The 24,099-nt window shown below is 41.6% G+C and overlaps 1 protein-coding gene and 1 long non-coding RNA gene across 3 annotated transcripts in view; one reads left to right on the forward strand and one right to left on the reverse strand.

Annotated features, from left to right (window-relative positions):
* LOC141069607 (uncharacterized) overlaps positions 1-9,129 on the forward strand; it is a 43,699-nt gene extending 34,570 nt beyond the window's left edge. Inside the window, exon 2 of the long non-coding RNA XR_012226611.1 lies at positions 8,680-9,129. This is a non-coding gene — a long non-coding RNA (uncharacterized lncRNA). The remainder of the gene's footprint in view (positions 1-8,679) is intronic.
* The window catches only part of CCDC60 (coiled-coil domain containing 60), a 290,651-nt gene that overhangs the window by 169,027 nt on the left and 97,525 nt on the right, over positions 1-24,099 (reverse strand). For both annotated transcript variants that reach the window (XM_073559162.1, XM_073559232.1), the window contains exon 2: positions 2,263-2,352. In XM_073559162.1, coding sequence (XP_073415263.1) covers positions 2,263-2,352 — 90 coding nt within the window. The remainder of the gene's footprint in view (positions 1-2,262; positions 2,353-24,099) is intronic.

Here is a 24,099-nt window from a genome sequence, read left to right on the forward strand (position 1 = left end):
TGGTGCATGGTGGCCGAAAGATGTGCCAAGCTCATTAAGAGGTGTATGCTGGCTAGGGAATTTGACGCATTTTACTCAAGAAGATGAGTGTTTTTGCTAGTTTTTTTAGAAGCATTTTTTTCTTGCTTTTTTCCATGCTTATTTGAAATGGGTGAAAAACGTTGAAAAAATTGACATGTTGCAGATCTCTAGAAAAAAACTCATTCTCTTTGCTGGTGATGTAAAATGCTGCATTTTTTTCTGAAGTAAAAATGCAATGTGGCAAAAATGCAACGTGTGAACAAGTCTTTATTCTATAGATCAGAAAATGCTCCTATATACAGTATGTATAATTTGTTAGTAGACTGCCAGAATAACATATAATAATTTTCAAAGCGAAATCCAAGTTTTTCTTATATGTAAACGAACTACTCGGGACTATGGACTGATCTGTAGGAGAATCTGCCTCCAGGGCTTAAATCAAATACAAGGAGGTGTTACCAGTGTGATGTGTAATTATTAGCAGTGTTACCAGTGTGATGGCCGCTTTCTGCTCTCCTGATCTCATTGCAGAGCTGTGTGTGATTATACCTGACACATCTGCAGGTTCCTCTCAGTTTTCATATCACAGGCAGAGAAGGTTGCAATATTGCTGCAATACAGTAGAGCTGTGAGAGCTGCAGCTGCTAATGTGTTTGTTTTGAGACAAAGTTCAGTTCTGCTGTTCTGTGTTACATGTGTCACACTAGTAACACCTCCTTTCATTGAAAATAAGCTCCGGTGGAGAAGTCTCTAAATGGTCCTTTTAACCGATATGAAAATATTATTACTACTAAAGGCTTATGATAGTTAGGGTTCTGTTGGAGATTTTGCATTGGAGTTCCCAAGCTTCAAGTTATTAGTTAGTGAGTAAACTATAGGGAGCAGCATTGGCCATGCATTATAAGGGAGTGTGCATACGTTGTAGATTCTGCTACAGAATTTTCCGCGCGGATTTGTCTAAATCTGCAGGTAAATCCGCAGGTCAAAAGACCTGAGGTTTATCTGCGGATTTAGTGCATATTAGCCTGCTGTTTTCCCCTGCGGTTTGACACCTGTCATATGTGCAGATATTCAGGAATTGTCAGGGCTTTGGATGCAGCACATGTCCGCTGCATCCAAAGGGCTGCCAGCCATTGAACGCAGGTGAATCTGCATGTGTTCATTGAACCGTGCAGATTCACCGCGTCCAATACATTGAATGGATGAAATTTATCTTGCGGAGACTCGCGTCTCTGCAAAATAAAGAGTCATGCTGCAGTCTGGAAAGATGCGTCGCATGTCCTTCTCCGCGGGTGTCTGTGGACGCATAGTGGACATGAGATTTCTTGAAATCCCATCCACTATGCTGTAACACCTGGATGCTGTGGGTTGGACGCTGCACAAGTACTCAGTGTTTACTGATCATGTGCACCTACCCTAACTGCTCCATATGAAGTCATTTTCACAGCAATTTCTCAGTGGTGGACTTTCTTTTTTTTTTAAATAACAATAAATCATAGTTCAAGTCCTCTTTTTCTCTGAAGAGGCAATTTGCACAATAAATCATCGGAAATGGATGAAATTGTGAAGTGTTTGTTAAGAAACAAGGAGTGCAGCCCTTACAACCTCTTTCAACTACAGCTTGTAAGTACAGTTCTGAAGCTAGATTGATTCAGTATCCCTGTGCTCCTCCACACTTCAGGACACCGCAGTGTGACTGTGCCATTTGTCCAAACTGTCAATCAGGAGCTCACAGGTCCTGCCGGTAGCAGTAAGCAGTGTGCTCCTGAAGCCTGAAGATAATACAATCCCCTTTAACCCCTACTAGGCCTCATCCACAGACACATATACCAAGAGCTAGCTATATCGATTTGCGGGACTCAGATCCATTGACATGATCAGTAGGCTCTGGCACGGCATCATAATTGCGCACCTATGACATAGCGCCAAACTGGCGAATCAAAAGATCCTGGAATGTGAGAGATCTGCGAGTCTCCCATTCAGTAGTCACAGACTACAGACCTGGCCGATGGACCGGAGTCCCACGAATCTAATCATAGCCTTTCAGTGGACTTTTACATAGTCAGATCGTAAGACTGTGACTTCATACGCTAGGATACAGAGGCTGCCATATTACAGAAATATTAATGGCGGCGGAGTCCCTGCCGCTCCCCAGCCACCGGGGGCCACATTTGCAGCTGTACAGCCCCCTGCACACAGCTCTGCACATGGATCTATCTAGAGGGAGTTGTAAAGCCTCACCCTTCTGATCAGTGGGGATTTAGAGGACATCTCCAATACGCTTTCTTCAGGCATTTCTTTCTCAGCGTCAGTCTCTTCTGGTTTTGTATCCTAGAAATAAAGTTTACAATATTTTCTGTGAAATTTACTGATAACATTAACCAGTAGCTAAAAAGTCCACAATTGTTCAGAGAGAAATAACGCAGCAACAGACAGTAAGGTGAAGCAACAGGGAGAATATCATTATTGGTAGTAATGACAATAATACCATCTGCAAAATAAAAAAAAAACTGTAACGTGTTTTTCAGTGTTTTTTTGGAATTTTTTTTTACTAATATATAAGAAAAACAGTTTACAAAATAAACGGTTCCTGTGAAAGATGACACCTATTTTTTTTTAATCAGACACAATCTCTATAATCAGCAGGGAACAAGGGAAAAAGATTTACTTTGCTTAAAAACCTGGAGAAACAGAAGAAAATTCATGCAGAGTCTGATGTAAAATGAAGAAGTATATATTTATCTTTATTTTCTGGTAAAAGGCTACAAAACTAATTTTACCTCGCTCAAACCCCAGCAAGCTGTGTAATGTAGCTGCGCCATTCGGACACTAGGTGGCAGTAGAACTCCTGTTTCTAGCCTCCATTTCCTTCCTGCTGCGGTGACCTGGCGTTCTAATTGCGAAATATGAATGCATGCGATGAATATGTACACAGTCTGCCCGCCTCTCCGAGCTCACATTAGCCATATGACTGAGCATGGACGCCAGCAATAAATGCGCCATTAACCCAGTGAAAAATAGCTTTTAATCAAATTAATAGATCTTATCAGCCCCTAAAACTCTTTGCGTTATTTGTGAGCGCTCTTGGATTATTGGCGGCGTTTTCATTCCAAAACGCTGTGGATGATGAGAAGTACATCATGGATTTGTAGGAAAACAACTTTCATCATAACAGTTCAGAGAGATTAGAAAAAGTATTTAACTCTCCCTGGGATATCTGCGGAGAGAGATAAGAAATATCCAGTGTTTCTCTCATTTCCATTCACAAGAGCGGGGTCAGCTAAGTCACCATTAACGCCTCTTACTAGAAGCACAAAAAGGGAGAAAGGAACACTTGGCATTAAATGTTACGAATACAACCCATATTTATATGTGAACAGTGGCGGCGGCGATCAAACAAGGGTCCGATATGCTGAAGAAACACGCGGAAGAAGAACATTTATGTCTTAAAGCAACCTTCCACCAATGTGTATTTTGGGGAAGAAGAAAACGAGACACCAATCTGACAGATGGAGGCAGCAGAACAGGACATTAGGTATAATGACCATATACTGAAAATATAGTAACATTTCAGGCCATGGGTGGAGGGTGGCTGTAACATGGCATTGATGTGTGACAAAGAATAGATTTGTCATGGGTCAGGTGCAGATGTATAGGGCGGACTCAGGATCTCAGCTTTCTCCAATACACAGCAGTGCCAGCTGCATTAGGGTTTGCGCACACGATCAGTAAACGCTGCGGGTTGGACGCTACGTACTTGTGCAGCATGCAACCAGCAGCGGCCACCTGTTACAGCATAGTGAACGGGATTTCAAAAAATCCCATGCCCACTATGTGTCTACAGAAGCCCGCGGCTCACCCGCGGAGACTGACATGCGGCGCGTCTCTCCAGACCGCAGCATGTCAATTCCTCTTTAGGAGACGCTAGAGAAATTTCCGCAACAGAATGTATTGGACGCAGTGATTCTGCACGGTTCAGTGAACACCTGGGGATTTACCTGCGTTCAATAGACGGCAGCACTTTGGACGCAGCGAAGATGCTCTGCGTCCAAAGCGCTGCCACTTCCAGAATGTGGCCACATACCCTTACACAGCCAGCACCTGTCTCTAAAAGGAGCGAGTGGAGCTAGATCTGATCACTGCTATTTATTCACGTAGATGCTGCTGTCAATTGCGGCATGGTGATGGGGTCACCATGGCAGAGGGGTCTATCTCTAAAGCCTCTTTCGTTGCCATCTTTGTACTTCTATGAAGTCCTGCTTTTTGCTGGAATTCAGAGGAGATTGATAAAATAGATTAAAGAATACAATCTAAGGGCAAAAATAAATTGCAAATACAGTTAAAATATATATATATATAAATAAAAAGTTTAAACCCTTAGCGATTGCTGATAAGCACTAAAACAACAGTATTTATTCCATCAATGCCATTTTAAAATGGCAATTGGGAATAAGGTCACCCAGAGTCGGAAAATCTCCAGGGTCTCAGTTACCGGGTTGCTGAGACCCCAGAGAACATGATCAGGGCTGGATTTTTCGGCGTCCGATCACAAAAAAAAGTGTGTCAGTTGTTTCAATGATTTCACTCAGTTCAAACATGTCAGAGAAGAGAGAAATGATGCCGCACCCGAGAACCCCGGCACCTACTGCATTTACCCGATCCCTCCTGCTCTGTCCCCCTGCCCGACGTCATCTTCCTGGAAAAAGAAAACGGCGGGCACAGTGCGTCCATTGAGATCTGCGGGTCGGTGCGCAGCAATAATAGGAAATTTTTCCTACTGGTTACTCTTTTGGTCCCTGTGATAAACCCTATCACAGTGATCAAAATAAAAAAAAATAGTAAATCAAACACCTATTTTTTACTCCCTTAGATAAAAATGATTAAAATATATTTTTTAAATTTTCTCCATTCTTTGCAGGTGGGTTAGGGTTGGGGTTAGGGCTACGGATGTGTTACGGTAAGGGTTGGGTTTAGGGTGGTCTTATGGTTACGGGTGTGTTAGGGTTAGAATTGTTTTTTTTTTTTTTTCAAAAATGAACAAAATTACGATATGACTGCTATTGTTCACGGCAAGTGCTCGCTACTCGAGCTTGCATCAGGTGGTCAGGTATGCAAGGAGTATCGCGGATCCCCGCATGTTTTTTTGGGGATGTTTAACAGCTGTGAAAAATGCGTGGCAGGGACTCGAGCACCCGCAATATCTGGTGCATTCCCGAGCACCCGATGCAAACTGTGGTAGCGAGCACTTGTGCGCAACACTAATGATGATATATTCAAAATGATAAAATTGAGGGGTGTGGTTTACAAAATGAGTTCACTTGTGGGGGGTTTCCACTGTTTTGGAACATCAGGGGCTCTCCAAACGCGACATGACATCCGCTAATTATGGCAGCAAATTTCCCTTTCAAAAAGTCAAATGCTGCTCCTTCCCTTCCGAGCTCTGCCATGCACCCAATCAGTGGTTTTCCCCCACATATGGGGGTAGAGGAATGCTCAGAAAAAATTGCACAACAAATTTTGGGGTCAATTTTTTTTTCCCGATACCCTTGTGAAAAATAAACTAAATTTGGTCTAAATTAATTTTTTTTGTGAAAAAAAGTTACGGTAAATGTTATTTTTTTCCCACATTCCAAAAATTTCTGTCAGGCATCTGAAGGGTTAATAAACATCTTGAATGTGGTTTTGAGCACCTTGAGGGGTGCAGTTTTAAGAATGGTGTCACTTTTTGGTATTTTCTATCATATAGACCCATCGAAGTCACTTCAAATATGAGGTGGTCCGTAACAAAAAAATTGTTTTGTAAATTCTGTTGGAAAAATGAGAAATCGCTGGTCAACTTTTAACCCTTATAACGTACTAATGAAAAAAAATGTTTAAAATACTGTGCTGATGTAAAGTTGACATGTGGGAAATGTTATTTATTAACCATTTTCTGTGACATATCTCCCAGATTTAAGGGCAGAAAAATTAAAGTTTGAAAACTGCCAAATTTTCCAAATTTTCACCAACTTTCTGATTTTTTCACAATTAAATGCAAGTTATATTTGAGGAATTTTACCACTATCATGAAGTACAACATGTTACAAAAAAAAGATTTCAGAATCAGTGGGCGACACTGAAGCTTTCCAGACTTATTACCTCATAAAGTAAGTGACAGTGGTCAGAATTGTAAAAATTGGCTTGGTCATTAAGGTCAAAATTGGCTCGCCATTAAGGGGTTATCACCAACTATGACCTTACGAAAAGTAAATAAAATAAGCATATTTGATAATGTCACATTGTCAAAAGTCTGAACAATACAGTATATAAAGGTATCTTATATCTCCATGTGACTCCTCTTTTCCTCAGAAAGAGCATTCTGGTGTTTCCAAAATCAGAAGGCTACGTTTCAATAAAACGATCTATGAAGTAATATACAAATTCAGTTCTCGGTACACCATGAGTTAGACAAATCACCATCCCTTAGTCCATCTGGCCATTAAGTTCCACCCTCTGCTTCACTGATTGACAGCACAGATGCAAATGAAGCTGAGCTAGCGATCAAAAAATGTAGCATGGGGAGGAGTGGGGCAAATAGATTGACTGGGGAATAGGGTTTAGGGCCTCCACAATGCGTCGTTCCTAAAACCAAATTTGCAGATCACTACAAAGATTGTTTTCTTGAAAATCTGGCAACATTAGGTCAATTGTAAGTAGAAGAGAAAAAAGTGGTCAATTACCCAAATCAACTTTTCCATTGACATCTGTCAGTATAGTAGGCTGTAACTTGGGGTCCTATGGATGCTAGAGCTAGGCCGGAGTCACAGTGCCCTACAATACGGCCAAGTGATATGGTGGAAAACATCGCACAGCACCCAGCCCAGTGTTCCTCTATGGTGCTGCTCACAACTGCCATTATTTTCTGATGCCGAATCCGCCTGCTAGAACCATCGCAGCATGCTGCGATTCGCACCAAGATTTGTCCAAGTCTTGGCTCACTCGCACCCATATAAGTCTATCAACACACATCACTCGGATATCATCAGCAAAACATTTGACAAAGTATCTCACACAATCCTTATTGAAAAAAATGACTAAGTATGGAATGGACAAGGCAACTGTTAGGTGGATTCATAACTGGCTTAGTGAGCGGACCCAAAGAGTGGTCGTAAATGGCTTCACATCCAGTAGGAAGAATGTCTCAAGTGGGGTACCACAGGGCTCTGTCCTGGGCCCTGTATTGTTCAACATCTTTATCAACGATTTAGATGAAGAAATTGAGGGTAAACTGATTAAATTTGCTGATGACACAAAACTAGGAGGGATAGCTAATACTAGAGAAGAGAGGATTCAAAAAGATACAAATAAATTGGAGCAGTGGGCAGCAACTAACAGAATGGTTTTTAACAGGGAAAATGCAAAGTACTACATCTGGGCAATAAAAATGAAAAAAGCATATACAGAATGGGAGGAATAGGGCTAAGCAACAGCTCATGTGAAAAAGACTTGGGTATACTAATAGATCACTGACTGAATATGAGTCAACAGTGTGATGCAGCAGCAAAAATGGCAAATGCAATTCTAGGATGTATTAACAGAAGCATACAGTCTAGATCACGTGAAGTTATTATTTCCCTCTACTCCTCTTTGGTCAGACCTCATCTGGAATACTGTGTCCAGTTTTGGGCACCACATTTTAAAAAAGACCTCAACAAACTGGAGCAAGTTAAGAAAAGAGCGACCAGAATGGTGACCGGTCTGCAAACCCTGTCTTATGAGGAAAGGTAGCAGGATTTGGGAATGTTTAGTTTGCAAAAGAGAAGACTGAGAGGAGACTTAATAGCTGTCTACAAATATCTAAAGGGCTGTCACATTGTAGAAGGATCATCTTTATTCTCATTTGCACAAGGAAAGACTAGAAGCAATGGGATGAAACTGAATGGGAGGAGACACAGATTAGATATTAGAAAAAACTTTTTGACAGTTAGAGTGATCAATGAGTGGAACAGGCTGCCACGAGAAGTGGTGAGTTCTCCTTCAATGGAAGTCTTCAAACAGAGGCTGGACAGACATCTGACTGGGATGATTTAGCGAATCCTGCTTTGAGCAGGGGGTTGGACTAGATGGCCCAGGAGGTCCCTTCCAACTCTATGATTCTATGATTCTAGAGGCACAGTACCTTGACTTTGTCTTGGGGCCCCTCATGACTGGCTCCATTATGTGGATGTGGCATGAGGGTATTGTGGCTGGACGTAGTCTGAACACTCTGAGGTTGGCTGCGCTACAAAGACAGATTTTTACTGTACTGGGTCACTGTGACTGGCTCAGTTACTGGAGCAGTGTGGCTGGCTATACTATGAAGGTATTGTGGCTAGCTGTGTCATGAAGTCATTTATTGACTTCATATCCATCTGAGAAATAAGCACCCTGAAAATCTGCCTTGGCACGCACAGAACGTTACATACTGTATACCTATAATCCATTTCAATTTAGTAAATTTATCCCCGATAAAGTAGGTCATGTTTCCGCTACACCGAGAATCAAAAACTTTAGTAATAAATAAATAATAAAAAAAAGCCATTTAAACCACTGCGAGTCAAGAAAGGCAGGATTAGAAAACTTTTGCTGCTTTTAAAAAAAAAAAATCTAATATATTTCACTGTGTACTTGCTCCTATAGCTGTGAATGCCAGGCGTGAAAAGCAAGAAGAGTTAAGATGCTGCTTTCATCTCACAGCAATGGAAGACAGCTTGCGAGGTGGAGGTGCGGGGAGGGAGCCTGCCAGCTGCTCCGCTCTGAACTACAAATTACTATGTCAGCCACCAGGCTATTTACAAGCACAAATCCTGAACGACTTTCATGTTGCACATCAGGGCTGTGTACGAGGCCGGATGACTAACCCTTCTAGTCGCATCCGAAGAGATGGGAACCGGTCACAAAAAAAGAGTCAAAATGTTATGTTACTATGTTATTATGCTGTAATACTCATGTTACAAAAACTTTTCTCCAGATTTCTTTCTCTGCTTGTTTTGTCTTAATTTCAGTAAATGATGATGTCTGTAAAACACCATGGAAATCAATAGCGCGATAGAAACCTGAAAAACAAATAAATAAAAGTAGTTGATAAAACCCCAGATTAAACTATGCAATAAATGGCCTTGAGAAATCAGAAATAAATTTGAAAATAGCCTTACAGGAAGAAAACCTGGTCACTACTGTAACCTATTGGAAGTAGGAATCCGAAAAGTGAGTATGGACCCTTTGATTAAGTTTGACACATGACTCAGGTAAAAAAGGGTTGATATTAACCTTTAGGATTGCCGACTCCGGTAGGTGAGACCTCCCAAACAGTCCTCCTATAGCGCTCAGGAGAGGAAAAATCCCTGTGGAGGAAACCATGGCTGAAGGATGGCCCTTCCCTTGGGCTTAGAAGGTTAATGCTAATGTTAACTCTTCATAGCCATGATAAAATTGGACTGGTACAAGATATACAATGGCAAATTCAAAACATACAATACAGCATTCATTATTATACAAGCAATAATTAAAATGCTTTAGGACAGTGATTACAACAGGGCAGGTGATGTTTCTTCCAGTTCATCCGTGGAGAGAAAGAGGGAGAGAGACAGAGTTACCTCCTCTATATAAGACCCACCCTCCTCACAGCAACACACCAGGCGCAGACATACTGTGCTCCTTCCTCTTAAAGCAACATTACTCTTGCTTAAAATCTAAACCGCTATACAAACAAAGCTGCAGGAGTTAAAGATCCCCCCCTCCCAAAGTCATGCCCTCTTTCACTTAGTGTTCCTGTTGGTTTCTTTCCAGGTGACTGCTTGAGAGAATGCCAAAGAGTTGTAGAGCTGTCACTCTGAGGATTCCAAGGTTTAACACATACTCTGGTTTGTTGCACATGTTTCTCCAATCCTTGTTTCCATATTTGTTCCTCCGCAGTTTTTCTGCCTTCAGTCTGGATCTACAATGTGCACATTCCAAAAAGAACAAGGAAAACAATTGCTTGAACAGTTGTGTCCAAACGTCTGTTCTGCTGTTCATGTTATCTTGTGATAACAATGATTGGAGCAGTGTCATGATCCAGGATGGGGTTTGTCTTTAGCCTGTCCTGGTCAGACAGGGGTTAATTGTTTATGCCTCTCTGGCAGAGGGCGGCTATTTAATGCTCACTCGACCTAGGTCCGGTGTCAGTTATACTCCTGCCCTTGGCTGAGTTAGTTGACCTTGTGCGTACGTGTGCCTTGAGCCTGATAACTTGTTGCTTGTTTGGTTTTGATCCGGTTCTGTCCCTGTTACGAATTCTGCCTGTCCCTCTTGTACTGCGCTCTCTGTGTATGACCCTCTGCCTGTGACCTGACTATTCTCTGCTCGTCCCTCTGGTACCGCACGGCCCTCTCCGTGTACGACCCTCGCTTGTCTGACCTGCGTTTTCCTCTCTTCTACAACAGTTGCCCTGCAGTAGGTACATTACCTCATCTGCAGCAGTAGGACGCTAAGCCCCGCCCCCTGCAGTCACATGATCGTAGGTGCTGGGACTCCTTACTATTTTCAGTGCCGCAGGTCCTGTCTGCTTAAACCATCACTACAGTGTTGGACCCCGTGCTCTCCCATAGTGTGGGTAAGTCACCCTGCCCTGCGTGGCAGTTTGCTGATGCTGACAGGGTCCTGACATTAGAGTCCTGACAAGCAGGTTCTATTTCTACTATATTTTTTTTTTAACTGTGTCGAGGACCTATTTCTCATTGCCATCTAATTTTGGCTTGAGCAATTTTTAAGGACATATTTTCTAAAAATGGGTTTTCAAAGATTGAAAGAAAATTTTGTAAAAGAGTTTTCCAGTGCTTAGGTCATAAATATGTAATTTATTTACAGCTTCCTCAGTGGCCGTAAGTACACAGTGTGCATTGCAGGAATAGCACAGCTGCATACATGGTGTAGTGGCCTTTCTCAGGTACTGAAGCTCAACTCCCATTAACTTCAATAGGAGCTAACATGCAGTACCTGATAACAGCCATTAAACAGTGCACAATACTGTGTTGTAAGTCCTCAAAGACTTTTTAAATTAAAGAAAAAGCTTAAAATAATGAAGAAACTATACTCTGCTAATAAATTTGCTGCCACTGTAGCAATGACGTGCCTATCTGTCCAGGTAAAAGATGATGCCAATCACTGGACTCGCCCATCTTGTGCATTAGGGCGCAGTTAGACAACCACATATATTGCACAAAAATCAAACTGTAATGCACAGACTGGCTGGTTTAGCACCGGCATCCCTTCACACTGCCCCTCTCCCCCACAAGGGATGGTGGCTCACTCACCGCCACAGCCCATATCCTGCACTTCCTCCTCCTTCCTTGTTAGCGGCCACCCAGAGTACGCGCACGACGCTCAAAACCCTGGGAATGTGCATGGAAGTGCCTGTGCAACATTGTTAGTCTGTTCCCAAACACACTTGCTAGATCCCAGTCCGCCAGTTCCCGCTAGTGTCTGTCTGTCCCTAACTTCTTTCCCAGTACTTGCCTTTGCAATCTGTATATCAGCCGGACCCGCCTGTACCAACCATGCCAGTCTGTACATCAGCTGGGCCCGTCTGCACTTGACGTGCCAATATGTATATCAGCCATTCTAGTCCGCTTCTGCCAGACCCTGCTTGCATCAGCTGTCCTCTCCTTCTGGGTCATTCCAGCTACCAGTCCCTTGGGGGTGAGCTTCCCTATGTCTGTGGTCTGTCCTGGAGTAGCACCTGGTGTTCATTGGGAGCAAAGCCTAATCCCACCATTAAGGGCTCCAGTGAAAATTCAGGCGCCCAACTTGTCATGCCCTTCCAGGCTCTCCTCGAACCACAGCACAGTTGTTCCACCACTTCTGTTAGTTTGCACAGGCCATGGAATAGGCTGGCTCTCAGGCTTCCTCTAACTTTGACCTATACCAGGAGGTATCCCGCCATAAAGGCCAGCAGAATAAAATGCTCTCCTACCTGTGGACCGTAATCTCCCATCTTAATATGCTGTCACGCCCCACCAGGCTCTCCTTAGACCACGGAATAGTAATTCCACCACTCCGGTAAACTCGCTAGCGAGATCGCTAATTTTGTGACACGCCAGCGAGATCGCTGTGTGTGACGGGGATCAGCGACCGGCCCTCCTGCCGGTTATCGCTGATCGTGCTCGAGTGGCCTGGGCCGTTTTTCAATTGCTGGTCTCCCGCTGCCCAGCGCGCATCGCTGCGTGGCAGCGAGAGACCAGCGATCAGCGACGCTGGTTGCTAATGTAAACATCGGGTATCCAGGAGCCGCGGCTCCTGGATACTCGCTGTTTACCTTGGAAACCGGCGTACACGCTGGTTTCCAAGGTAAACGTCTGGTATCCAGGAGTCGCGCGGCTCCTAGATACCCGATGTTTACTTTGGAAACCAGCGTCTACGCTGGTTTCCAAGGTAAACAGCGGGTATCCAGGAGTTGTGCGGCTCCTGGATACCCGATGTTTACATTAGAAACCAGCGTCGCTGGTCCTGATAGCTGGGGCTGTCTAACGATGTCCCAGCGATCCCATCATGTCAGATCGTTGGTGGGATCGCTGGGACATAGTTTAGTGTGACGGGGCCTTTACAGCCGGTGGCTCTCCTGACCAGAGCGTGACCAATTCATATATTTCTATGCAGCTGTTGTGCTGGGGTCGAGTGAACCGCCGGCCAGTCAAAGAATTGCACTACAAGCTCCCACTAATCAACACGACTGCCTGACTGGGCTCTTATACTGCATGAGACCAGTAAATCTGCTTCAACTGATCTGCAGCAGATGGTCTTTGTTTGTACTGCCACAGCAGCAAAATATACAAAGGCTGGCGGGGACCAACCAGGGCAGATGGCACTAGAATGGCAGAAGATCTATTAAGTGAGTATAGGTTTTTTTAGTTATTATTTCCTCCATTCAGTTCATTTTCTTCCAACCTCAGAAAATCCCTTCAGTGATGTTTTGATGTATTTTTTTATTATTAGGTTATTACTTTGCTACATTATTTAGAGTAATTTGGATATTATGAGAAGTTCCACCATATGACTAAAAAGGGCCCAACACCGTGTGACACATAGGTATGGGATGTACAGCAATTATTAGAAATGTGTGAAATTGTGACTGCTCATCCTAGACGCTGTACATTGATGGTATAACAGAAGAAAACACCATCAAGTGTATTGATATACTCAGTATTCATACCTTATGGTTATATACATATATTTTTCTATAAGATTGCATCAACTGATTATTCCCAGTGCTACATATCATATACAAGGAAAGCATTGTATGTGCTGGGAATGACTGCTGTCTCCAAGAGGCTTTTAGACAGGAGAAATTTGCCCTCGCTACCCATGAAATGACAGCCATCAGTTTGGCACCCCGTGATGGTAATGACAGTCCTACAGATAATAGCTAAACCATTACTAAAACCCTAGTGTCTGGAATACTTGGTCTGACTTTTATTCCTGCATCCTGTTTCTGCAGCCTTCATACTTGAGAAATCTGTGTTATTAAGCTGTCGGATCTGCTGGGAACATCTTCAGAAGAACTGGCACCTGAAATCATCACAGACATGCTAAGAGCGCATGAGCGCATTAAGTGTTGTCCCAGGAAGGACCTGCACTAAGGAGCATTAACATGGACATCGGCGAAACAATGCTGTCAGTAGACACTTTCTGGATACTTTAAAGCGTTCGAAACAATGTTTCCTTGGCCATAGCCATCATCATTTCTGCTAGACAAATTCACTGCAGTCATTTATGGGGAAACAGTGGGAATGGTAAATATGAAGCAACATGTTGGTCAAATGTGATTTGCTAATTTGTGAGACAATGGCTGATGATCAATTCCTTATGGACATTTTGTCATCCATACTGTCATCAGATCCAATATAGAAATCCTGTATAGCAAAAAAAGAACAGCATTGATGCATTATTGTTAAAATCATTACATATTATACAGGTAATTATTATCACCCACTCACTGTTATCAGAAACCTATAGACACACGCAGCATTGACAGCTGTGTTATTAAAGGGGCTGTCCGGGGACTTTAAGACTGATGGCCTATCCTTAGGATAGATCATCAATGTCTGTCACCCGGAATTGTGGTTAATGAATGTCCATTATTGATTTGAATATGGGTCACATGTGCAGTACCCAGATGTGGCCACTATTCCGTCTTTGTGCAGCTGTGTAACTAAACAGCTCCATTTGCCGCCGACCAGGGCACAGCGGATGGGAACGGTTGCCCTCACCGATCAGACATTGATGACCTATCCTAATGTTAAAGATAAAGTCCCAAACAACCCCTTTAAGATGACTATGCATATGCACTTGCACACTCGGCTTCACTGTCAGGAGGAGTTGGGACAACACTATATAAAGAAGTGAATTAAAAAGCGCGCAATTCTGGCAGACATTCTACCTTGTATGGCCACCTTGGCTCAGTACTGCAGGAACAGTCCAATATTTCTGCTACAAGGAATGATGACATTCATCCACTCAATGCCGACTTTTATACCCCATTGACTTGCATTGGGGTCGGGTCTCGGACGAAACTCCGACTTTTTTTTTTGCCCTAGTTGGACCAGTTTCATCCGACTCAAATTTTGTTTCATGAGACCCGATCCGACCAAAGTCGTTCAACTCTACTCTGCAGAATTTGTATTATGCTTCTCAACTGTGTTTGTCCAAGGGGCTGTTCAGCGAGACAAAATTATAAAGTTGCGTTAAAGGGGTTGTCCTCTACTTTAAAATTGATGACCTATTCTTTTCCATTTGCGGAAAGCTGATTCAGACAGGTGTGAAAATGCCAAAAGTCACAACATTTTTGCACAATTCTCCATTGCTCAAAAATATGGCAACTTTTCAAAGATGTTACTATAATTTTCTTTTTTAAAGGAACAAAACCTAAGATAAAGACAAAATAATCAAATTCCCTGCAGTAAATAGCAATAGTGTATGAAAATGATGTAGGGCACTGTTAGGCATCGAGTTACCGCCACTGCACAGGGGGAATCTCAAGCTATGTCCTCTGCGGACTCCCATTCTTGTTTAACCGCAGAGGTTCCTGCTAAGAAGAGATATCAGTCCCAGCGTCTTGCTCAGGCTAATGCTATGTGACTGGTTGCTGCTGCTGCCGCCCCAGGTTCAGCTATAGCATCCAGCATTAGTCAGCGGCGAACAGAGGCTCCTGGGACTAAGTCCTGCTTTTTCCCATCTGAGCATGTCCGTGAGACGACCACTCATTGGTGGTCGGAGGTCACATGCCTTAGGTCCTCAAGCAGCTCGGATTGGGCCATCAGCAAGGTCCTGGAAGGCTGCGGCTATCAGAGGATCGCACGGCCGCACACTAGTATAGTCCATGTGGAGTGAGTGTTGTATGCAAGTATGAATGTCTCTGGTGAATGACTCATTATGAAACCCCTACACTTGGTACGCATGTGTTGTTCAGCCTTGCCAGGTAGTGCCTAGGCTGATAGTGCAGGTAGGAGGCAGAGTCAGGGACTAGCTTCAGAGCCAAGTATTGGCTTTGCCTGTACGCCACTGTGTACTTGGTCTGCATTCCACAGTAGCCAGCTTCTATTAGTGGCATTCGCAGGTGCGACGCCGTGCGTCTAGTGGGTCTAAAGAGCCTCTTACCCAGTGTCCTTGGGGCAGAGTCTTGTGACCGTATACTAGCGCTGATTCAGCTGTGCCCTGTGACCGTCAACAGGGTACGGCGTCTGTGTTATGCGGTACCATGGCTCTGTGAAGCAACAGAGTCTGTTGCTACTACACACTGGGTGGTGTTTAACCCATGTGTGGCCAGTGCGATACCGCCATTTTGTGTCCGCCATTGCCGAGCAGCAGTTAACATCTCTGCACAGTGGACCCCGGGCTGCGAACGCACCTTACTACTATCTTATTATTTGGTGTGTTTCGCCAGCCCCTAACAGGCACTTAGTTAAAATAATTTTGATTTAAAAAGAATGTAAAAACCATCCCACAACATCCTGAATAGGGTTGAGCCAAAAAGGGTCATCGTGACACGGTGGGATGGCTTTTACTTTTTTTGATCAAAATTATGTTAACTAATTACCCTATGTTATTTTCATGCACTATTGCTGTTTATATATTTATTTACTGCAGGGTATTTTCTTTGTTTTTTTCTTCGGATTTGTCTGTCTAGTGGCCAGTGTGAACATCCGGCTACACACCAACTTATATTCCAGTTCATCTCTAAAGGTTTTAGTTTTCTTTTTTTAAAAGCTTTAAAAAAATCGGTTCTTTTGTGAATCTATAGAGGAGCGTGGAAGTTAGAAACTGCAGGTTACATCATTAATAGAAATGCTCTATATCGACTTCCAAAGAATCTTGCAATTAACATATTCTGAATTCCCGTCATGACAGCGTGAATGAGATTTATAAACCAACATTACTATTTCAATTATGAAGCCGCTACTTCATATACACTCTTCCAACACAAATATGGTTAGTGGTCTTGCAACATTAACTCTGGAAATGAAAATACCTGTAATATTTTCTGAATTTGAACATTCTTCTATAAGTCATATATCATCTTGGTTTATATTAATGAGATCGGCACAGTGGAAATTTGCTCCAACAATTACAGTAAGAAAAAAAAAGCAAAAACAAAAGAAAAACATAATGTAGCATCTAGTAAAGCCAAACACGGCCATGATTTATACAACCACGACTAACCTACATACTACACACAATATTTAGCACTTACATAATTGCACTGTACTAGAGAAATGTCACCATTAACCAAGATGATTCTGCAAATCTGTATTCACACATGGAAATTTGGGCCAATGTTTGCAAATATTTTATATGTATAAAGTGGAATATTAAAAGAAGAGCCTATGTATGTGGTCAGGGTGTCCTTAAATCCCCCTAAAGGAGTATTTCCCAAACTGCAGCCCTCGTGGCCCCCAACATGTCATGTTTTCAGGATTTTCTTAATATTGCACAGGTGGTGGAAGTATCATCAAGACATCAGGAATTCTCTCACCTGTGCAACACTATGGAAATCCTGAAAATATGACTTTTTGGGGGCCGTTAGGACTGCAGTTTGGGAAACACTGCCCTAAAGGGAATGTGTCATCAAAAAATTATATATTTTTAACAACTGAAAAAAATGTAAAGTACTAATGCTTTAATTTATATTTTTAATATTTTATTTGTTTCACTGGCACAAAAAAAGGAAAAATGATGACAAATGTTTTGATATTTTCAACGACTAACCAGTAGGGAGAGAAGCATTAGTCAAGAAAGCCAAATACGTTAGCTTGCATTATGAAAGCAGTAAATGTAGGTGGGATCAGCTCTAACATCACACCTTCCTTCCCCTACTGGGTGTTTGCAAAAGGAGGAAGGGGGATAAAGTTTGGGATCATTGTGCTGTGCCATTTTGTTGATGGCTGCAATGTGATACTGACATTGTGACCGTGTCATTGAGGACTTCAGGCAGTGGTCAGTCCTCAATGCCCGGACTGACCACGGGTCACCAGACCTGAACTTACAGCCTCATATGTTATGTCATAGAATATTTTGCTACCTTTGGTCAGGAGACCCATGGTCATTTTTGGCATTGTGGTACATATACAGACAGTGAAAGGCGCCCGCGTGACCCCAGCCGAACATGGAACCCTCACTTTTTCTGTTGATAGACCGAAGCGAGGGCTTGTTATTTGTGGGATAAGTAGAAGTTTTAATGGTAGAATTTTTTGGGTACATAATATTTTTTGATTACAAATTGTTTTTATTTGTTTGCACTACATTCACTCTTGTAAACAGCTTTATTCTTCAAGTCAGTACGATTACAGCAATACCATATTTTTCTTTGCATGCTTTGCTAGTTTTGCGCACAAAATGACGTTTTCAGAGATACCACTTTTTTCTCTACATATAACTTTTTGATCCTCTTTTTCTATCTTTTATGTATGATGACAAAAGTTACATCCTTGATGGCACCTATGGCATAAATAGTGAAAGTTTTATAGTTCTGGTCATTAGGGGTATTACTAGTGTGAGACCTGAAGGGCCGGACTGGCCATCTGGCAAATGCCTGAAGGGCCTGTCTGGTAATGGGCTGCCTTGTCTGCTACGTTGTTAACAGAATCGGTGTTCTCAAGACAACCATACTGTTAAGAGTTGTGATGGAGCATAAAGTCGCTGACTCCGTCAGTTACTCCAGCAGGCCATGGGTATAATTAGAAATATTGGTTTTGTAGTAAATCTTGCTTCCTCCATCCAGGGTAATTTATCCTATCTGGTGCTTGGGGACAGGGACAACATGGGCCTGTGTGATTTCAAATGCCAGGGCGGAATTTTAAGCCCCAGTCCATATCTGGAGAACTGTAATGACTTACACTCACCTCTCCTAATTTACATGTCACACACTGGTAGTGGGGTTAAAGAGTTGTCCTCAATTAACATTCAGGACAGCACTGTTCCTCAGCCTCCCGTTTTCCTGCTTTTGATGAGGTGTTGTTTTCCTGAATGGCCAACAGTGGAATTATTGCACCACTGGCCCAAACTTTGTGCTCTCCCATGTTGCAAGCAGAGGCATATTTCTCTCCACAGCATCGGAGAAGAACAAGGCATCTCCAGGCAGGCATCTCTGCCAGATTCAAAGCAGAGCTTACAAACTCTATAGCAAATGGCTTGTAAGTGCTGCTCTTCTTACCTACGTACTGGCAACTTAGGTAACAAGCAGTAAATAATACAATTAAAAACCACTCTGTTCTTGACAATAGAAATTTTAATAAATGGTGAATCGCAAAGTTTCTTGTTTTCAAAGCACTTTGCACGCTTATCCATTTATTATGATGAGAGAACCCCTTTAAGTAATGAATACATGCTCTGTGGTAATGGTGCTGTGGTGCGTTCATGATGATGATGAGATTCCGGATTGTGCGCTAGTATTTTGCTGACTTGTAATTTGTTTCAGTCTGTGCATAACTCTTTGCATTGCAGAATGTAAGCATTTCTTGTGACAGGAAAACTGTATTAATGTATTAAGTTTTGACAGTTAGTTGCACTTTTCTGTACATAGTGCATTTATTGCTGGTCTGGGCTTTTTGTTTACATAATTATAAGTACTTTCTTGGTCCACTAATCTTTTGCTATACAAAATGTTATTTGTTTCCTATGTTTCTGGAAAGAATAATTTATTTAGCTTCCGAAATCTGCAAAACTTTAACCCATGAAGTTTATTGCCGCCAAATGGGAAGTGATCTGCTCCAACTGGATAATATATTCAGCAGATTTAAACTAGAACATGACCAGTAATATTATTAATTTGTCTCAGTAAATTAGAATACTTTATAACACCAGCTTGAAAATGATTTTAAAATCAGAAATCTTGGCCTACTGAAATGTATGTTCAGTAAATGCACACAATAACTGTCATGGAGGCGATCAGCCTGTGGCACTGCTGAGGTGTTATGGAAGCCCAGGTTGCTTTGATAGCAGCCTTCAACTCATCTGCATTGTTGGGTCTGGGGTCTCTCATCTTCCTCTTGACAATATCTCATAGATTCTCTATGGGGTTAAGGTCAGGCGAGCTTGCTGGCCAATCACGCACAGTGATACTGTTGTTTGTAAACCAGGTATTGGTACTTTTGGCAGTGTAGACAGGTGCCAAGTCCTGCTGGAGAATGGAATTTTCATCTCCAAAAAGCTTGTCAGCAGAGGGAAGCATGAAGTGCTCTAAAATTTCCTTTCCTAGTGCTGACTTTGGTCTTGATAAAACACAGTGGAAACACAGTTGACCTACTGTTCTGGCACCCTCAACTTTGTGCTTAAGAAAAGAGAGTTGACAGACAGCTAAACTCTTACCTATCGATGCAGTGAGGTAGATGCAGGGGGTTCTTTACAACTTTTATTGATAGGATCAGTGTAAAACTACAAGAACAATGAAAGTACTCAGTACAAGGCATACAACATACAGTCATATGTTAAAGTTTGGGCACCCCTATTAATGTTAACCTTTTTTCTTTATAACAATATTGGTTTTTGCAACAGCTATTTCAGTTTCATATATCTAATAACTGATGGACTCAGTTATATTTCTGGATTCAAATGAGGTTTATTGTACTAACAGAAAATGTGCAATCTGCATTTAAACAAAATTTGACCGGTGCAAAAGTATGGGCACCTCAACATAAAAGTGACATTAATATTTCGTAGATCCCCCTTTTGCAAAAATAACAGCCTCTAGTTGCTTCCTGTAGCTATTAAAGAGTTCCTGGATCCTGAATGAAGGTATTTGTGACCATTCCTGTTTACAAAACAATTCCAGTTCAGTTAAGTTTGATGGTCGCCGAGAATGGACAGCCCGCTTCAAATCATCCCACAGATGTTCAATGATATTCAGGTCTGGGGACTGGGATGGCCATTCCAGAACATTGTAATTGTTCCTCTGCATGAATGCCTGAGTAGATTTGGAGCGGTGTTTTGGATCATTGTCTTGCTGAAATATCCATCCCCTGCGTAACTTCAACTTCGTCACTGATTCTTGCACATTATTGTCAAGAATCTGCTGATACTGAGTTGAATCCATGCGACCCTCAACTTTAACAAGATTCCCGGTGCCGGCATTGGCCACACAGCCCCAAAGCATGATGGAACCTCCACCAAATTTTACTGTGGGTAGCAAGTGTTTTTCTTGGAATGCTGTGTTTTTTAGCATCCATGCATAACGCCTTTATGTACGACCAAACAACTCAATCTTTGTTTCAGCAGTCCACAGGACCTTCTTCCAAAATGTAACTGGCTTGTACAAATGTGCTTTTGCATACCTCAGGCGACTCTGTTTGTGGGTGCTTGCAGAAACGGCTTCTTTCGTATCACTCTCCCATACAGCTTCTCCATGTGTAAAGTGCGCTGTATTGTTGACCGATGCACAGTGACACCATCTGCAGCAAGATGATGCTGCAGGTCTTTGGAGGTGGTCTGTGGATTGTCCTTGACTGTTCTCACCATTCTTCTTCTCTGCCTTTCTGATATTTTTCTTGGCCTGCCACTTCTGGGCTTAACAAGAACTGTACCTGTGTTCTTCCATTTCCTTACTATGTTCCTCACAGTGGAAACTGACAGGTTAAATCTCTGAGACAACTTTTTGTATCCTTCCCCTGAAAAGCTATGTTGAATAATCTTTGTTTTCAGATCATTTGAGAGTTGCTTTGAGGAGCCCATGATGCCACTCTTCATAGGAGAATCAAATAGGAGAACTACTTGCAAGTGGCCACCTTAAATACCTTTTCTCATGATTTGATACACCTGGCTATGAAGTTCAAAGCTCAATGAGGTTACAAAACCAATTTAGTCCTTCAGGAAGTCAGTAAAGAGTAGTTAGGAGTGTTCAAATCAAGAAAATGGTAAGGGTGCTCATACTTTTGCATAGGTCAAATTTTGTTTAAATGCAGATTGCACATTTTCTGTTAGTACAATAAAACTCATTTGAATCCAGAAATATAACTATCAGTTATTAGCTATATGAAACTGAAATAGCTGTTGCAAAAAACAAAATTGTTATAAAGAGAAAAGGTTAACATTAATAGGGGTGCCCAAACTTTAACATATGACTGTATCTAAAGTACATAGCATTATGCATGGTACAGAACACACAGTGTAATTACACAACATGCCAAATAGTGTAAATAGCTATAACAGCAGAAGACTACTTTGATATAAACATGAGAAACTGGGTCTGAGCTGAAAAAGTAAATTAATGTGTGTGTGCAAAATGTAATTGCATATGAACACATGACCTTTACACAGAGAAAATCAAAAACAAAACACAAAAATATCCTGAAATAAAAAAGTAAAAATTAAATTGCAAATTTGCATGTAGGTAGTAATAATAATGATATTTAGTTAACATAATTTTGATCAAAATAATGTACAAGCCATCCCGCCACGTCACGGCAACCCTTGTGGGACAGCCCTAACTCTTGTATTTAAAACCTTTCCACTTGTCAAGTGACGTAAATGTGAACAAGGACAGAGGGACTGAACCACCAGTAATAGTATAGGCCAAAAAGGATGGATTTTCCAACTCAAACAGGGCGGTCACACCCTTATATGCATAGAATGCACATTGAACTAAATGAGAAACTGGGTCTGAGCTGAATAAATACATTTTAAATACAAGAGCTAAGACTGTCCCAACAAGGGTTGCCGTGATGTGTCGGGATGGCTTGTACATTATTTTGATCAAAAGTATGTTAACTAAATATCCTTATTATTATTACTACTACCTTCATGCAAATTTGCAATTTAGTTTTTACTTTTTTATTTCAGGATATTTGTTTTGTGTTTGGTTTTTGATTTTCTCTGTGTAAAGGTCATGTGTTCATATGCAATTACATTTTGCAAATACATTAATTTACTTTTTCAGCTCAGACCTAGTTTCTCATTTAGTTCAATGTGCATTCTGTGCATATAAGGGTGTGACCGCCCTGTTTCTGAGTTCCATCCTGTCTGGCCTATACTATTACTGGTGGTTCAGTCCCACTGCCCTTGTTCACATTTACTTCACTTGACAAGTGGAAAGGTTTTAAATACAAGAGTTAGGACTGTCCCACAAGGGTTGCCTTGACGTGGCCGGATGGCTTGAACATTATTTTGATCAAAATTATGTTAACTTAATACCCTTATTATTATTACTACCTTCGTGCAATTTTTGCAATTTATTTTTTACTTTTTTATTTTAGGATATTTGTCTTGTGCTTTGTTTTTGTTTTTCTTTGATATAAACAAGTAGAACAGAGTAGCTACATCATACAATGTGAGCTCTATCAATGGGGAAATAACTCACCGACTGTGCTATATGGAGGTAAACAACCAAATGAGCAGAAAATCAGAGAGAGATGATCAGCATGTCAACATCAATGAGACCAACATGGCTGCTGAAGAAGGGGCAAGGCTAGTGCACAGGCTGATGGGAAACTACGGAAGCCTTGATGAGCAAGATTAACCCCTTAGCGACAGAGCCAGTTTGCAGCTTAATGACCAGGCCAATTTTTACAATTCTGACCACTGTCCCTTTATGAGGTTATAACTCTGGAACGCTTTAATGGATCCTGCTGATTCTGAGATTGTTTTTTCGTGACATATTGTACTTCATGTTAGTGGTAAAATTTCTTCGATAAGTCTTGTGTTTATTTATGAAAAAAACAGAAATATGGCAAAAAAATTTAAAATTTTGCAATTTTAAAACTTTAAATTTTTATGCCCTTAAATCAGAGAGATGTGTCACATAAATTTCTTAATAAATAACATTTCCCACATGTCTACTTTACATCAGCACAATTTTGGATGCAAAATTTTTTTTTGTTAGGAAGTTATAAGGGTTAAAAGTTGACCAGCGATTTCTCATTTTTACAACAAAATTTACAAAGCCATTTTTTTTAGGGACCACATCATATTTAAAGTCATTTTGAGGGGTGTACATGACAGAAAATACCCAAAAGTGGCACCATTCTAAAAACTAGACCCCTCAAGGTGCTCAAAACCACATTCAAGAAGTTTATTAACCCTTTAAGTGCTTCACAGGAACGAAAGCAATGTGGATGGAAAAAATTAACATTTAACTTTTTTTTGGAAAAAAATTACTTCAGAATCAATTTTTTTTATTTTCACAAGTGTTAAAAGAGAAAATCAACCACAAAATTTGTTGTACAATTTCTCCTGAATACGCCGATACCCCATATGTGGGGGTAAACCCCTTTTTCAGCACACGGCAGAGCTCGCAAGGGATGGAGCACCGTTTGACTTTTTCAACGCAGAATTGGCTGGAATTAAGATCGGATGCCATGTTGCGTTCGGAGAGCCCTTAATGTGCCTAAACAGTGGAAAACTCCAACAAGTGACCCCATTTTGGAAACTAGACCCATTAAGGAACTTATCTAGATGTGTGGTGAGCACTTTGAACCTTCAAGTGCTTCACAGAAGTTTATAACGTAGAGCCGTGAAAATAAGAAATCCATTTTTTTTTCCACAAAAATGATCTTTTCGCCCCCAAATTTACCCCAAGGGTAACAGGAGAAATCATAC

Source organism: Dendrobates tinctorius, unplaced genomic scaffold, assembly GCF_039654945.1.
Source record: "Dendrobates tinctorius isolate UK_male_01 unplaced genomic scaffold, ASM3965494v1 ptg000003l, whole genome shotgun sequence".
NCBI lineage: Eukaryota > Metazoa > Chordata > Amphibia > Anura > Dendrobatidae > Dendrobates > Dendrobates tinctorius.